Below are 13040 nucleotides of genomic sequence, written 5' to 3'. Positions count from 1 at the left end.
TGGGGGGGGGGGGCAGGGGAAGCTTAGAGTATTTATACTAAAACTTTTACCAGTATGACCAGGTGGTGAGTGGTGTCACTAACATCTCTATCACACTAGAATGAACTTTTCTATACTGGCAAAAGTGCTGGAGAGAAGAATTGGGCAAACAAGAACAAGGATGAGGTTTACAGGGTCGGTGTCCACACTGCACTCGGAAGCTGCATAGAATTAAGTAAAGTTATCAGGGCAATCACTTCAATGGCAAAAAGCAGCAGTGTTCTGAAAGGAAAAACAGCTGATTTACGATAGAATATTAGGACCAACACAAAAGACTAAGTAAGACTAGCAGATGTGATAGAAGATTCATGAAAACAGAAATTTGTCTTCATTTGTCTTTCTGTTGGACTTGGCTCCACAAACCCCAGAATGTCAACAGTTCAGCTAGATATGAAGAGACAGCTAGGAGGAGATTCTGCACATGTGAGAAACACAAATCATTATTATTTCTCGATGTTTCCCCACAGAAGTCTTGCCAAAATATTTTTATTTTCATTCCTCTTTGTAAGGCAAAATTATTTCTCTCAGCCGTAGAGACAGAATATTTATTTCTTCTCTTTTTAGCATGCCAACTCCATTCACTTCATGCAACTATTGTTATAAGAAGCCCATTTATAAGAGTTACTCCTGGGGAAGATAAACCCTGTACTTCATTAACCTGACAGAAAATTGGGAGGGCTTTTTAATCTGCTGCATCTCTCATTATTCAAAGCCTTTACAATGTATAATGCAACTTCCAAAGGGAGAAGAGGAGGCCATTTTTGTGATTAATCACCAAAGCTATGGAAATCCAGCAGATGCCGGGTGATGAATTAGCTTGTAAGAAGCAAAGTAACAGGAAAAGAAAGTAGAAAGAAAGTAGGTATGCTCTCAACATAGCATGGCATCTATGGATCAGTCAGTTGTTTCATGTTCTTTATGTTAGTCTTGCAACTTTCCTCATGCCTATAATGCCAGGGCTATGCAGGGGAACAAATGATTACTCCCAGACAGCATTTCTCTTCTGAATCAGCAGAAGAAAGCACATCTACTACCCTCGTGGTACACACTTCCAGCAGAAAAATGAATGCTTAACGTCCCTCTTAAATAAATCCACCTTCATTCTGCAACAAATGAGAGTATGCAAGAAGTAGGCAGGCATTCAGGCAGAGATACCTTTTATAAAGGAATTCCCCAGCTGCTACTGCAAGCGGACGGTGCGTGGTATAAACAAACTGGTATAATGTTTCACAGTCTTCAGCTGATAACACATCCTCACAGTTCCTAGGCAAAAATAACAACGGAAGTTATAGTTCAGGTTTATCTGCAAAGATTACAAATGTTATGTCTTGCTTTTACTAGACCTGATTCTCCATAACCTGTGCAACAGCTACATTTTTGTAGGACATACCTAAAAATGCTATCAAACAAAATTGTCAGCATTTTTTTACTCACTTCGTAGAAAAACAGAGGTCTGTGCAAGCCATGACGAATCAGGCCCACTGCATGGACATGAACATTAATTTGAAGTATAATTAAGGTTGATTAGTGGTCACGGTAGAAAGAATAATAGTAATAAAACAGGAAATTCATGCCTCTACTTTATGCTTAGATGTTCACCATAAAAGGTAATAAAGAAGAAGCATCCTTCATTTTGCAGTACAAATTATTTTTAAATTATTTATTACAGTATTTTAAAACCTATATTCTATTGCATTAGGCTTATACAGAGTGACATGTAAAAGTGTAAAAAGAAATCAAAACACATTCTTGATAGCACGCTTATGACTGTGACCCTTCTGCACAAACACACTTGAAGTCAGTTTTTTTCATTCAGCTACATATCTTGAGAATACCACATGCCAACTAGTAAACCTAGAACACTATGAGGGGTAGAAATGGTATTAATATAAACGTTTTACAAAAAGCAAACTGAAGCATCAAGGTTGAATAACCCACCAAAGAGACATCAGAGGAGTAAAGCCCAAAGCAAGGATTACAGTTTCAAAATGCCTGCTTCTTACTGCCATAGCAATGTCATTGGACTAAGCTGCTTCAGAGAATGAGAGAGCAACATATGAGATCCTTCCACTTACTCCAGCCAGGTAAGGGGGAAGAGTTTTTATTTATTACTGTGCTGAGTCCTCAGGTAGTAACAGTTTAAAACCATCTATAGCTGTGGTCCAATACCTTCTCTAAAACCGAGGATTCATGCTCTTCATTTACTGGGAGTGATGTCTTACAAAAATGAGCACCCCTTCCTGCACTTACCCATTTGTCTCCAATCCTATCGCATCCTTTAGCATTCTCACAAGTCACAAAGCCCCAAAACATCCTCCAACCTGACTGAAAAAAAGTGAGCTCACATTAGGTGAGAGTATCACTGGAGTGTCCATTGCAAGTATTTCTTAGCACTGGCTGGGATTTCAAGCCAGGGGGACCGAGGCGGGGTGGCGGGGCAAGGAAGACAGCACTCATTTCTCAAAGCCAATAGCCTCTCATTTATAGGAGTTGGTACCTCATGAATTTTATCTTCACAATGTATTTACTTATGGATCACCTGAATTTTTTACAGTTTTTCTGTGGTTTCCTACACTGGTCACTGGAACAGTAAAAAGATCTTTAAATCGAAGTGTTGATGGTATGTCTCCAGAAGTGATGGGTCAATCTTGTGAGATAATTCTCGCCTTCAACAAAAAAGAAAAGCTTACATACTTGAGACAAGTTTTGGTGGCCTCTTTTAACATGCAGTTCCCTTGAGCATATATTTGCAGTAATAGGACAAATAGAAAGTGCTCCGAGTACATATAGCATGTAATCAGCATAACAGAAAATATTTGTGACTGTCATTCAGCCATCTACAGAACTGGGAAAATAGAGTAAAAATGTGTTTATTGATGTTAAACAATAAGAATCTGAAAGAGGTAACATGGTGCATTAGAATATATGAATAAGCATTGCTATGTCACATGAAGCTATAAATGAAGTATCAAATTTATTAAATTTCTAAAAGTTTAGTAAGTGAGAGTAAAACAAAGATTGACAACAAATTGCACTTACAGTAGTAAAAATGGATGATATAGCAAGTCTTTATGTTAAAAGGCTATGGGCAACTTACTGAAATAAACTAGCAGTCTGGCAAAGTTGCTTACATTCTTTTTAATATCAATCTATTATTTAGTTCTTTTAAAGCACTAGTTTCTATGAAACTGTCCTTGTCATTTTCTCTATACACGCATATTAAAAAAAAAACAACCAAACCAAATATGGACACCTTGAAAAAGACGACATTTCTATACAAACACACCATGATCTATCTAGAGTGGGTCAATACAGGATCACAGAACAGCTGAGGATGGACAGCACCTCTGGAGATCATCTGGTCCAACCCCCTCCTTAGAGGAAGATCAGCTAGAGCAGGTTGCTGAGGGTTGTGTCCAGTCAGGTTTTGAATATCCACAGAGACTCCACAATCTCTCTGTCAACCTGTTCCAGTATCTGACCACACCCACAATAAAAAACTTTCTTCTTATGCTTAAATAGAATTTTCTGTATGAACATGCCAGTCAAGTGTACACATTTTTTTATATTTGATTTTTTTATGCTTTATATTTCAGGTTTTGTCTTCTTAGCACAATTATGGAAATAGTGAATGCAACACCTGTGTCTCCCTACTTTTAAAAAAATTCCTTGCCTAAATTGTTCAGATAGCTTGAACTACACAGCAGCATGCCTTCCATCCCCTTTGGGTAGAAATTAAGGACTCTACCTTTCCGGCACAAATGAAATTTCCTTTCCTTAGAAAAGGACTTATGGATCCTGGTGGACACCAAGTTGAACATGAGCCACCAATGCACCCTTGCAGCAAAGCAGGTTAATGGGTGTCCTGGGCTGCATTAGGAGTGCTGTCAGTGGGTCAAGGGAGGTGACTTCCCATCTACTCAGCTCTGGTGAGGCCACACCTGGAGTGCTGGATCCAGTTCTGGGCTCCCCAGTGAGAGACATGGACATGCTGGAGAGAGCCCAGGAAAGGGCCACAAAGATGGTCAAGGGACTGGAGCATTTCTCATGTAAGGCAAGGCTTGCAGAGCTGGAACTGTTCAGCCTGGAGAAGAGAAGGCTGAGAGGGGGATCTTATCAATGTATGAGAGTAGCTGAAGGGAGGGTGTAAAGAAGACAGAGCCAGGCTCTTTTCAGTTGTGCCCAGTGACAGGACCAGAGGCAATGGGCACAAACTGAAACACAGGATGTTCCCTCCAAACATCAGGAAACAATTTTTACTGTGTCCAAGCACCGGCACAGGTTGCCCAGAGAGGTTGTGGAGTCTCCATCCTTGGAGATATTCAAAAGACACAGTCCTAGACAACTGGCTCTAGGTAGCTCTGCTTGAGCACAGGGCTTGGACCAGATGACCTCCAGAGGCCCATTCCAACCTCAACCATTCTGTGATTGTGAAATCCCAACCTCCTGGTTTTCAACTTTGTCTTCAAAGCAGCTAGGAATTTGCCCCAGTTACATTAATGTACAGCAGTGTTATTTCCTCCCTCCTCAAGATAAGAGTAGGTCAGATGCAATTAAGCTCTGGCCATGTATGAAGCATTCTTCAATAGCACAGAGGCAAAGAAGGGGAACACAGCCCATTACTTTGCAACACAAGCTGATGGACAACCATGACACCACTTGAGCACCTGATCTTTTTTTTTTTCTTTCTTGAATGGGACGGAATACCTGTATGTACTACTACTACTACTTTTCACATACTGCTCAACCACTACTCTCTTGTGTTACAATGAGGTTTATACTCCTAATTCCCACTCAAATGAGTGCTTAGGGGGTTTACTAGCCTTTGGAAGTAGCAGCACTTGACCACACCTGCTATCACTAATACTACCACAATAAGTGGGTGCCTTTTTTACATATGTAAGCCAATCATCAAACATTCAAAGAATACTTCAAATACAGCAATAATACTGCTGTGAATTTACAGACCTCAGAATGCCAAGCAACAGATAAAAGGTTAAGCCAGAAGTGCCTGCCAGTGTTTAGGTGCCTAAAAATAAACAGGCATGGCCATCCACATACCAATGTCATGACATACCATTTTCTCTGCACTTCAGTGTGAACATGTCACAAAGAAGAATTTGCGATATTCTAGAGGAAGGTCGCTGAGCACTTTGCAAAGTGCGTTAGGTGCCATACACAGAACAACATTTTGCTACCTTGTTCTTTGTGTTTGTAATGGCTGTGCAGGGAAAATCTAGCACACGTTATAGGGACATTGGTAGTCGAAGGTACAGCATCTCAAGCAAAAGAAAAAATCTGTTAACTTTGCATTTAAAATTAATTCAAGGTAAATACACACATTTGCAAATACATTGTGAAAACGTTATTCATGCACTGAGCACTATCAACCAAAAAAACATATGTTGAAAGTATTCTAATGTCTGAGGCAAAATTTTCAAGTAGAAAAATCGGATAATCTGCTCTGCTACCTCCCTCTTTCTACCCTGCTGTCATTGCAGGTATTTCAAGAAGACACTCCAGTGATCAGAAAGATAACATGGTTGCCACTACAATATAGCAAAAGTCCTTTCCCATCCTCTTTAAAATAGGATTAGCATGTTGCAATACACTGTGATTCTATGATTATGCTGTGACAGAAAGCAAGAAAATGCACGCTAAATAGATACTGTATGGTATGCTGTTTTGGTTAAGAAATGTAACCCTAGGAGACGTGCAATTCTTATTTTTTCTTGTTAACTCTTCAGACTGGCAGGTTAAGATTTCAGAATAGATCTCAAGGTTCTTGAATAGAGGTGCATGATGGTAGAAAATTCCTGAAGGTAACTTCCAAGAAACCATAAACCTAAGAGGATGGAAAAGAGGAGAAGACAGAGGAGAAAGCACATGTCTCTGTTCCATTTTGGTCTTTCACTTTTGTTTGGAATAGGCTCGACAAAGCACTACCATAACTCCACCTGAATAGGAGTGTGGTGGACCTGAAGGAATCACAGAGGAGCTGTGAGGAGCTCCATGCCATTCCCTTTTAATAGTACGTAATCTACTACAACCAAGTTACTGATGAAAGAAATCAGAACTGCGCTGTACAATTTGTTTCACTGTTTCATATGCTACTTCTACCAACTTCATTATAATATTTCTTTATTTTTCCTAAGAGCCACTAAGCAAGACAAAGGTAGATAATTGCCTTATCTGCCTGCAAAGCATGCCTCTCTCCCCAGCTTACTTTTTTACAATCACATGAAAACATTTCTTATAACAGCACTTAAGCCTTCAATACAACTTAACTGTTTTTCTGCATGATAGCTTGTCTGAATAACCTTGCTAGATGCAATGTATTTGCCTATCAAATGTCACTTTCTCCCTTTCTCCTCTGAAGTCCATGGCCTAGCTACGAATGAACACTACAGAATCACAGAGTTCAACTCTCTGCTAACACTAAACTACTTATCATGGGACATCTACATCTACCACTAGAATTTGTAATACATATTCTATTATTTGCCACAGCATACTTTGCCAAATCCAGTTTTCAAATTTCTCCTACAGTGTAGCCCCTTCCTCTTCAAACTAAAACATCCTCCCCAGTCCAGTTGAGAGTCAGAAGGGAGACTAAGATTTTTAAGCACAACAGTAATGTACCCCTACTTGACTTCGGCCTTCTGTGCTAAGCAGGACACTGGGAACTTACAAGCCTCAGTTTCTGGACTTCTAAGTTAGATTACCTCTACTGACCACTGTCAAGGCGCTGTGGTGAGAATTAATGCACTTATCAGCTGCATTAAATAAATTTTCAAAGTATTTATGTGAAGTCCTCAATGAGTGCAATATACTCACAGTTCTCACTAAGGCAGCTCTTCCAGATTTCAAACTTGAGAGTTTTGTGTTTAAAACTCAGCTTAATTTTCAGTAACACTTAACTAAGTGATTCTCCCCTTTGCTATTTACATGTTCAAGCTATTTGTAGATTTGTGCCCCTACCTGCACCACTTGTAACCTTTCCTCATTCATCTACTACAGTTACCTAATTACTTTTCCTGCTCTTCTCCAAAATCCCTCTACTCTTTTAGGTAGTTAAGCACACAAAAATCATAGGTCACAGAATCACAGAATCATTGAGGTTGGAAAAGACCTTCAAGATCATCAAGTCCAACCTTCAACCCAACACCACCATGCCCACTAAACCATATCCTGAAGTCCCATGTCTACACATTTTTTGAGTACTTCCAGTGATGGTGACTCCACCACCTCCCTTGACAGCCTATTCCAATGTTTGGCCACCCTCTCAGTAAAGAAATTTCTCCTAATATCCAATCTAAACCTCCCCTGGCACAACCTGAGGCCATTTCCTCTTGTTCTGTCGCTAGTTACTTGGGAGAAGAGACTAACATCCACCTCACCACCACCCCCTTTCAGGTTGTTGCAGAGAGCAATAAGGTCTCCCCTCAGCCTCCTTTTCTCCAGACTGAACAACCCCAGTTCCCTCAGCCACTCCTCTTAAGACTTGTTCTCCAGACCCCTCACCTGCTTCATTGTCCTTCTCTGGACACACTCCAGCAACTCAATGCCCTTCTTGTAGTGAATAGTGAGGGGCCCAAAAATGAACACAGGATTCAAGGTGCGGCCTCACCAGTGCTGAGTACAGGGGCACGATCACTTCCCTACTCCTGCTGGCCATGCTATTTCTGTATAGGCCAGGATGTTGTTGGCCTCTTGGCCACCTGGGCACACTGCTGGCTCATGTTCAGCCGGCTGTCAACCAGCACCTCCAGGTCCTTTTCTGCCAGGCAGCTCTCCAGCCACTCTTCCCCGAGCCTGTAGCGTTGCACGGGGTTGTTGTGACCAAAGTGCAGGACCTGGCACTTGGCCTTGTTAAACCTCATACAATTGACTTCAGCCCATGAATCCAGCCTGTCCAGATCCCTCTGCAGAGCCTTCCTGCCCTCGAACAGATCAACACTCCCACCCAGCTTGGTGTCATCTGCAAACTTACTGAGGGAGCACTCGATCCCCTCATCCAGATCATCGATAAAGATATTAAACAAGACCGGCCGCAAAACTGAGCCCTGGGGAACACCACGTGTAACTGACCACCAACTGGATTTAACTCCATTCACCACAACTCTGTGGGCTCGGCTGTCCAGCCAGTTCTCTACCCAGCGAAGAGTGCGCCTGTCTAAGCCACGAGCCACCAGTTTCTCCAGGAGAATGCTGTGGGAGACACTGTCAAAGGCTTTGCTAAAGCCCAGGTAGACAAATGAACAGAATTGTCTGGCAAGCAGGCACACTGAACTAATTTGACTCCTAAAGGGCAATGTTTTCACTAAGATTCCTTGGTCCCTCATTGTCACTCATGTTTTCTCCCTTTATTTCCTTCCTAGTTCTATTCCCTCTCAGATCCCTTGTAACATTAATGATAACAATTATGCATAATTCAGTATCATTAATAATTTCTATTATGCTAAACCTCATAAGCTCATTTCAGTTTGAGGATCACTTCATGCTGTATAAAAATAGAAATCTACTAGCCCAAAGACCTTGGCATTCAATTAAGACAACATGCCACAAACAAGAAAAAACAAAAAATTGCAACACAGAGATAGACAAGATGAAAATACAAATGTGGATATGAAAAAACAGGTATATGCATGACAAGAGGGTTTTGAGTCAGCACTGGAATTTTTTTTTAATAATGTAACACATCTAAGTGAATTGAAAAGATCAGTGTTTTCACTGTCTCTCTAGCTAGCAAGAGAGGGAATGTAAAGGCCCCCATAGCAGTTTTATGGGCCAGTAGTATGCAGAGTAGTCAATGTATATTCCACAGGACTGTAATGCAGTGATGGTTGAGAGATGGTCAAAGCTGTTACTAACATACACAGAGCACAGCTCCATTGCAACCATAAAACATCCCAAAAATAATTAGATGGCAATGAGGTCTTGCTAATATACTCACCCAAAAGACAATTATGGAAGCCAGTAAAAGAGAGTTACTGATATAGTAAATTTTCCCCAAGAAAGTCACAGAGCACCCAACGGACTAACTGGAGGAAAAAAGTTACTCCTGGCCTTGCTTCTTGCCAGCACATGTCATGAAACAACAAAAGATTTATTCCAAGATTAGAGACATGTTCTAGAGGTCAACACCTGACCAGTTCAGATTATATTAGTTAAAAATAATTCACTCTTCCAAATCAAATATAGGGAGTTCATGAGATAGAGGTTCTTGCAGATAGCTTTAAAAATGGAAACTTGATCTGAAAGGTCTTTCAGACCTCACTAAATGTGCAAGTTGTGAAGTTTGCAGCTGACAAAAGTGAGCCATCCACTGAGAAGCCAATACAGCATCACAACAGCAGCTAAAAATTTGACTACATTAATACATGCAAGTAGAAGAGCCATTTATACAAGCTGTCATTCATGATTCTTTAAAGGCAGGGGAGTTGCTGTCCACAACCCCATTTCATGCTTTACTGCATGTATGAAGCAGCATTACTGCTCAATATCCAGATACTGGTTTTGACCTATGAGACACACCTATGTGAGACACACTGCCCCTGAAATTTCTTTGCTTCTTGCAATGCCAGCAGCGAGTCCTTTTTGACACTGTTGTAGGTACTGAGGCATAAGCTTTTCTCCTCCTAGAAAGGCATCTTGATGCAACCTCTTAAGAAGCCTGTACCTGTGACTGTCTACACATTGTCTGCATTCTCTTCACACACGTTTTATAGACTGGTCAGTACTAGTCTTATTAAAGAGAAGAGCTGTCATTCCATTTGCTTATTGAGTCCCCAATGCCCACTTTCATCACTCCAATAATTAAGCCAAATCAGCAGGGCTCAGAGCAACTAGAGGGGAAAGGAAGCAGAAAGGAGGATGGCTATGAAACAGGTGAACAAAAAGAGAGAGAAGCATGCATTTATTAGGCCTCCACACAGCCTAATCAAAAACAATTTCAAAATTTATTAATTTTACTTATGAAAACTACATTTTATGATGGAAAAATGTCATTCAGAAAACTTTAGAAGGCATTTATTCACATTGAAAATCATATTTAAGAAAAAACAGGAAAAAATTGCTTCAGGGAAAAAGAAACATTGATCAAACTTTTATAGCTGCAGCTTGCATTAATGAGAACATGATTCCTTATAATAAAGCCAGAGACGATAAACAGCTGCAGTGCTAATATAGCACTTGTTAGTTCAGATACAGAACAAGGGCAGCCATAACTGGTATACAGCATCTTTGTACTTCAACAATGGTGTGCTGCTCCTCCTAGCACAGGGCACGTTATACACATACACAGCATTGTGCTTTGTTCCAACAGCTACACACCATGGAGAACCAAGGGGTGTAGAGATGGACATTGTAAACACAGCAACAATACAACCCTAGCTACTACTAGTGAGGCCCAAACAATGCTACTCCCTTCAGAAAGTCATACTATGTTCACAGAATCATATGCTGTTCTGATGTGTATGTTGAAGTAGGCCTAGAGAAAAGCCACTCAAATCAACCAAGCGTGAGGTGAGATAGGAGTGAGTCCAGGCAATAAAGCAGCACTTCAATATACAAATGTACTTTACATGACATTTCAATACCCTCACCACCATGTTATTTGGTCCATTAAAGTCTATGTCCTCAGCTAGCAATGACCAATAGTTCTGGCTTAAATGGAAAAGCAAATCCCACAAGGCTATTGGACAATGCACCATGCTGTATGTGGAAGTAAGCATCTGCATCTGCAGAATTCAATTTATACCCTGAGACAGAAGAGACACTTATTGAGTCCTAACAACTCAACTGTATTAAGAATGAAATGCAGTGGGTTCTTTATTCTTATCTTGCACTGAAAAAGAGGGACAGATAATTTGTTCTTTGCATGTTTTGCAAATAAAGCCATTTCTAAAATAAACATGCTGCTCAAGGATGCATCAAAATAGGATTCATATACTCCTGCAATATTAGTCTAGTTTTTCCCCACACTTCTGTCTTGCCATTATCCTACCAAATCTAGGGCTTATGGATAATTTTACAAGAAAACTCTTCTGTTAGCTTTCCACTTCAGCAAAAACAAGATATTGTACACTTGCTCATTTCCTGTCAGTTAGCCTGCTGTGCATTCAATAGTTCCTTGGTTCTCCACCACAGAGTCAAGAATCTGGAAATCCCAATTCTAGCAGCAACCTCAAAGCTCAAGGCTTCCTGCATTGGATGAGGTGACAGGGAAGATGGCAGAGTTCCCTGAGCTCCTGGTCAACGCCTGGCAACCCTGGGACAGAAGATTCTTTGGTGAGGACTTCCCCCAGGACAGGCAGATGCTCTATTTAAGAAAAGCCAAAATGAAAACGTGGAATTTTCTTTCAGAGGGAATTATAAAGATATGAAAAATACTGAATTCATACTGAATCTCAGCACGAGGGTTTTCTTAACATTGGTATTTCCCACAGAAAGAAAATGCCATGTCTTGAGCAGCTTTAACTGTAACTCATATCCTGCTAGGAGCAATTTGTTTCCTAGCATGTAACTGATTACAGGGAGATTCATCAGGATTGTATCTGGATCTTGTTGCCATTAAAACAATACAGTAAATTAAAAAAGAAATTATTTACTGTGACATAAGCATCAAGAGTTTCATGGCTTGAACTGCTACTTCATGGTCCTTGTCCAGAGGCATGGACACAATTCGATCCTAATGGATGTAAAATGACAATAAAAAGATGTAACATGGTTTGTTCTCAATAAACATATACTTTTTCTACAGCTAGATCATCTACACTAGAGCAGAGATTTATTTTTATTTCAGCAGCTATTTCCTAAGAGACATAGGCAACTTGATTACTACCAAGTAGTTCCCCATATCCCCTGAAAATTAACAGCATGTTAATTTTTTAACTGAATTAATCATGCAGTAATATGATATTTTTTATAGATGTAATGTATGCGTTCACAAGAAATCAACTACAGTCTACAAATTAAAAGTGACTGACAACTTGTTTCCAAGATGTTACTACTGGCACTTCAGTATGTTAAATGAAAGTAAGCCTCAAATTACAAGCATTATATAATCAGTTTCTCCCATCAACAATAAAGTGCATGTACCTACACATTACAGAAGCCAGTGCCTTGCTGGAAAGACAATTAGGACTCGAGTCATAAAAGTACTTCATGGAGTAGCAGCAATATTCCTGACCTCCAGAATTCACACTATTGTAACTTGGTACACACGCAAACACCTCAGAAAACACTGGAAATTTTGCTGTCCGATGTACCCAAGAACTCGCACTCCTCAGAGCAACCTACATCTTTAAGGCATATTAAACCTTTGGACTTGCTTGTTTTGGAACTAATCGCTTTCTCACATAACGTATCATTTCTAAATCTCTAGATTCATTTTACTTTGCACCTTCCTTATTCTCACAACCCAGCTGCAAGGTATCGAAGTCCATGAATCCTGAGTTTGAACATTCACGGATAACAGAGGGAGGACATGCAACTCCCACTTGTGGGAAATGGATTGATGGTTATATAATTACTGAGAAAGCATGATTTAAACTTTGGACTATTCCAGATTGGTCTGTATTTTGTGGGTAGCTGTTTGAGAAGGAGGTGATGTGCTTGGGTTGGGTTTTTTTGATTGAGGGATGGAGTTTGCAATAACCCATTTATATAGCATCCTCCACACAAAGAGAGATTGCAGTACAAACACATGGGAGCTATTTCATCAGTTTTTGAATACCAATCCTGCAGCTGGTTATGCAGCTTATACCTTCCTTTAACCAGAAAGATAAAGGACCACCACAAAACTGTTTAAAACAGTGGTTAATCTTAGATGGCCAAGTTTGTCTGAATAATTTATACTTAAGATACCAATATTAATCTATGTCTTGTTCTTTGAGGACGTGCTATAGCAACTGTTTTGACATATGGGTAAGCCCTTGCACCTTTTGCAAAAAGAACATGAATTACCACCACATGCAGGCATTGATTATGTACCAATT

At 40.2% G+C, this 13040-nt stretch overlaps 1 protein-coding gene across 1 annotated transcript in view; it reads right to left on the bottom strand.

The window, feature by feature from the left end:
- Window positions 1–13040, bottom strand: part of LOC104621220 (cohesin subunit SA-2-like) — a 66147-nt gene that overhangs the window by 27642 nt on the left and 25465 nt on the right. Inside the window, exons 12-13 of the mRNA XM_010287650.1 lie at window positions 11652–11731; window positions 1195–1302 (exon numbers count right to left, since the gene is read on the bottom strand). Coding sequence (XP_010285952.1) covers window positions 1195–1302; window positions 11652–11731 — 188 coding nt within the window. The remainder of the gene's footprint in view (window positions 1–1194; window positions 1303–11651; window positions 11732–13040) is intronic.

Source organism: Phaethon lepturus, unplaced genomic scaffold, assembly GCF_000687285.1.
Source record: "Phaethon lepturus isolate BGI_N335 unplaced genomic scaffold, ASM68728v1 scaffold8605, whole genome shotgun sequence".
In the NCBI taxonomy this organism is placed as follows: domain Eukaryota; kingdom Metazoa; phylum Chordata; class Aves; order Phaethontiformes; family Phaethontidae; genus Phaethon; species Phaethon lepturus.
This window is presented reverse-complemented; position numbering and strand designations above follow the sequence as displayed.